Below are 4,265 nucleotides of genomic sequence, written 5' to 3'. Positions count from 1 at the left end.
GATTCCCTTGCTTGCTTTTGGGAAGAAATAAGCAGTATCACCTTGTACACACTTAAGAGTGCTGACGTCTAAAGTGGAGCTCATCACTTCAGTCAAATAAAATTTGAATATATTACTGTGCTCTATACGGCCTCCTTGAATGTGTGCTTTCTCCTGACTGCCAAGTGTTACCCAGATCTCACAGCAATCCTGCACCATGAGACTGACCCTGTTTGTCATCGGTTTGGGGGAATCTGGGTTTTTATTTGCTTTTGGGGAAAAAATGAAGGCGTGTCCCAAGAAGTCCATCTGGTCTGAGGTGCTCACATAGTGTTGGTCTATGAGCATTATTACCTCAGGGCCACCCTAGCCTGGCAGCTGCTTTGGTCACTCTGTGAATGCAGGGACCATCCCCTTCTGCTGCTGGTTTGTGTTCTGGTGGTTCAAGTACAGAGCCAGATGTGGGCTGGAAATGCCAGCGAGCATTCTGGGTATGCATACATCTGCTGCTGAGGGCGGGCTGCCATGTTTGATCTTTATCTTCTTCTGCAACAGATCAAGAAGAAGAAATGCATAAACCATACATTTCTAATTCAGCACATTTTGGAATAGAGCAGCATTTACATGCGGCGAGCCCCAGTGATTTCCTGCTTTTGCTTGCTTTGTAAATCCACGCCAGCATTGCTGTGTGGACATCACAGTAATTGGATGACTCTGGGAGCTTCATGCATTTTTAATTTTCTTCTTTTAATTCCTTTTATCTAAAATTAAGTTCATTAAACATGAGATTTTTCTTTCGAAGGGAGAAACCAGGGGACATATTAAAAAAAATGAAATCTGTTCATAATTATGATAAGTTCAAAAGCAGAAAACAGCACCCCAATTAAACTCTACTGCAAAGCAGTGCTGCATCTTTGAATACAGGCACCAGGCTTTGGGCCCAGTCTATCAAAAACACTTTTAAAATGGTAACAATATTCAATATAATAAAAAGACTCTGTAAACTGAGACTAGCATATGAAATCAAGGCTTGTAAAAGGCCTGAAACTGTTCTCGGTATCCTCAGTACAGATGTTTGCTGGCTTGCCTAATCTCATGGTTTGCATCCTGACACTGGCCATGGTGCAGTGTTGGATGTTCCAACAACTGGAAAGTTGGCTGCAGGAAGGACAGGGTTGGGTGGGTGTGTGAGTGGGGCTGATGTCATCTGAGACAGCTAGACTGAGGCTTTCATGCCTTCCTCTGCTGCACTGGGGTTTCAGCCTGTTCAACCCTGGGATATCTTGAATGAAGGCTCCTGTGCTCCCTCCCTTCAGAGGCTGTCGAGCTGATCCACCCCACACTGGAAAAACAGCAAAGATCCTGCTGTGCTTCTCAGTTTTCACCATATATAGTGAGATCGCTGTCCCACAGAGAAGCCCCTATGCTGTGTGTTGGGCAAGCTGGTCAAGAGATGGGTGGTGCATGGAGAGAAGCAGGAGAGGAAAAGGCAGCCCATAAGGACCAAAGAAGGTCTCCTGCTTCCCAAAGCAGCAAGTCCCATGTGCGGGCCATGCCAGGCTGCTGGAGAGGGTGGCATAGCTCCCAGTTCGTCATTGCTGTGGCCAACCTCAGTCAGCACTTGACTGTCAGAATCTTAGAAGGGAGATCACAGGCCTGTCTCACAAACTGTGACACTTGAAAACAAATTCTGTGATGCAATGGCAGAAGGGCTCGCACCTGTCATGCTGCTGCTCTTGATGGACCACCAGGTAGGTTATGGGGCTCCTCAGTAGCCACCTCCTAGCAGCATGTTGGAGGCTTATTGTCCTGGGTGTACTGCAGGCTCAGTGTCACACAGGACACTTGAGTGTCTGTACCAGAACCAACATCTGAACCCACCACCTGAGGGCTGGTGCTGGGGCCATCATGCATTGCTGCTTTTTTCCGATCATCTCTAAGCCACAGTAACTCATCCCTGATGGTCCTGGCCGTCTGCTAAATGTCACATCACAGACAGACTACTGCTGCGTGATTTCTTAGTGAATGTCAGACCAAGGTTCATCTGGAAAAAGTCTCCCCAGCAGCCTGCCCTGCTGAGTTACAGCGCATCAAATCCGCGGGGCCTTTGTAGTTTTAAGCTCTTCCTGAGCGATTCTGGGTTCTTGATGTCAGCCCACTTTATATCTCCTTGCACGATACAAGGTGCCCATCACCAGCCTTTGGTGCTTTCCATTCCCTCAGCCCAGCTCAGCCACAGACACGCAGCCCATGACAGATGACAGATGGCTTTGGGAGCTTCTGCAAAGGCAATCTCTCTCTTGCGGTGTTAAAGCGATAGCCGAGTTCCTCCAGAGCATTAGTTATTATACTCTTATTGTGCACAGACTCATTAGACGCAAAACACTCTGCCAGTCAACTTTACTCTGCTCCTTCACAGCTGTCACACCAGCAGCCCAGAGACGATGACAGATGATGGTGATGGACAGGGGGACTGTAATCAATACAGCCTGAACAGATTTCAATCAGCATGCCACTCATCTAGGGGAAACGAAAAGTCTTCTGTATCCTTCCCTATTTTTTCAGTCCATTGGTGCACACCTGGCACAAGAGCAGCCCTCAGTCTAGACTGACTTCTCATGAAAATGTTTGTTGCAGTAGTAATTTTTTCAGTGCTTGTTTAGGCAAGTAATTATAAGATAAGATGATAATTTTGCATTTGCTTGTGCTGCTGTCTTCTGTTTTCTTTAGCGTTATCAGAAAAACAACTGATTGCCCATCAATACAAACAAAATGTTAATACTAAGCTGGTTTACTCTAAATTCCAGGAGAACTACAACAGGAAACTTCAATCAGGGTACCTTTTGTAAGGAACAGATAAAGGACAGTCTTGAGCTGATACTACAGATGTGATGCCAACACAAAGTTGCTGGGGAAATTTATTCAAGTCACAGACTTTATTAAGAGGAATGACAGCAGAAAGTGGCTTAACAATAGCTAAGTGAGGCTAAGAATAACTAGAAATACAATATCAGGTTAATTTGTTCAACAGCAAATTAGCAAGGTTCCTCTCCCCTTCCCAAATTGGCGATGTTGAACCAATAAGCGCTGCTGAGATTTTGTTGTTTTTGTTAATGATTCCCAGGCTGCTCTCCCCTGTCCTCTCCCCAGTCACTGCCCTCCTAATGAAGTTGGTGTGTAGTGACAGGACACAGCAGAGCACAAAATCTTCCTGGTGTTAATCCCATTTAATACCTGAAAGTTTAATTCCATCTCAACATCATCAGATGGCTACCTTAATAGTATTTGCTTATGCAGTGGGCAAAGCGATGGGACGGGGATTCTTCACGCTGCCTCCTGCAACTGTCGTGAATCACACCGAGCGATTTTCACTCGCTGCTGGCTGTGTCCCCTCAAGCTTCTCAGGCTCTTCCACCCTCCTGCCAGTGCCCTGACACTCCTTTAAGCCACTGCCAACAGCTCCCTCACCTCCCGAAGGGGAAAAGGCCTTTTCCAAAGCCTCACCCCTGCAACCTGATGCCCTTATTGCAGAGACAGGCCTGCTGGAACAAGCAGCTGCTCCAGAGCACAGGGTTTCACTGGGCAGCCTTGCACCGACTCACTTTTGTAACCTGCATTCCGCCTAAGCCACACCCACGGAAGTGGGAAATGATCCCACACTGGCAGCCTTTCCTTTATTACCAAGGTTTATCCGCCAAGGGCAGCAGGTTTTCACACAGAGCCCGGTCTAACAGCAGGGAGGGCGTGCGCTGCTGCCCGAGGTGCCGGCCTTCCTTCACACTGTCCCCTTGGTGTGAGAAACGTTTGTCGCGCCAATTAACAGGCCCACACAGATCCTTCAACGAAGCACAGTTTGTTTACATTCTTGCAAGAATGGGTGACCTAAACAAGTAGGCACACCCATAGTAAGGTGAATAACGGTTTATATTCCCTATTCCCGGCACAAATTTCCCTCCCCTGTTTCCCCACTGGCTGGGCACTCCAGGGTTCACAGCCCATCCCACGCTTCAAATTATCCTGTAAGTTTCCCGCCCCTGTTTACACATTCCATTCTAGCAGTTTACTTTTTACCTTTTAAGGTAAAATTTTGACCTTTCTTGCCCCCTGGGCTGTCTTCCCAATTAACAAATCTACTGGTATCATCCTGCCCTGAGAGCAAGATAGAAGTGGCTTTGTTGGGTCTTATCTTGGGCCATAAATCCTTCTCCCTGTTTAGATCCCCAGGTGGAACCCAATTCACTCCCTCAGTTTCTTGGGCCGTAAACCACTCCTGGTGTCCTTAGAAT

The 4,265-nt window shown here is 47.1% G+C and overlaps 1 protein-coding gene across 1 annotated transcript in view; it reads left to right on the top strand.

The window, feature by feature from the left end:
- The first annotated feature begins 1,679 nt into the window (after positions 1-1,679).
- The window catches only part of XRN2 (5'-3' exoribonuclease 2), a 50,438-nt gene continuing 47,852 nt past the window's right edge, over positions 1,680-4,265 (top strand). The window contains 1 exon segment of the mRNA XM_010005103.1: positions 1,680-1,730. Within this exon segment, the coding sequence (XP_010003405.1) occupies positions 1,680-1,730 (51 nt within the window).

Source organism: Chaetura pelagica, unplaced genomic scaffold (assembly GCF_000747805.2).
Source record: "Chaetura pelagica isolate M959 unplaced genomic scaffold, ChaPel_1.0 scaffold171, whole genome shotgun sequence".
NCBI classification, from domain to species: Eukaryota; Metazoa; Chordata; class Aves; order Apodiformes; family Apodidae; genus Chaetura; species Chaetura pelagica.
This window is presented reverse-complemented; position numbering and strand designations above follow the sequence as displayed.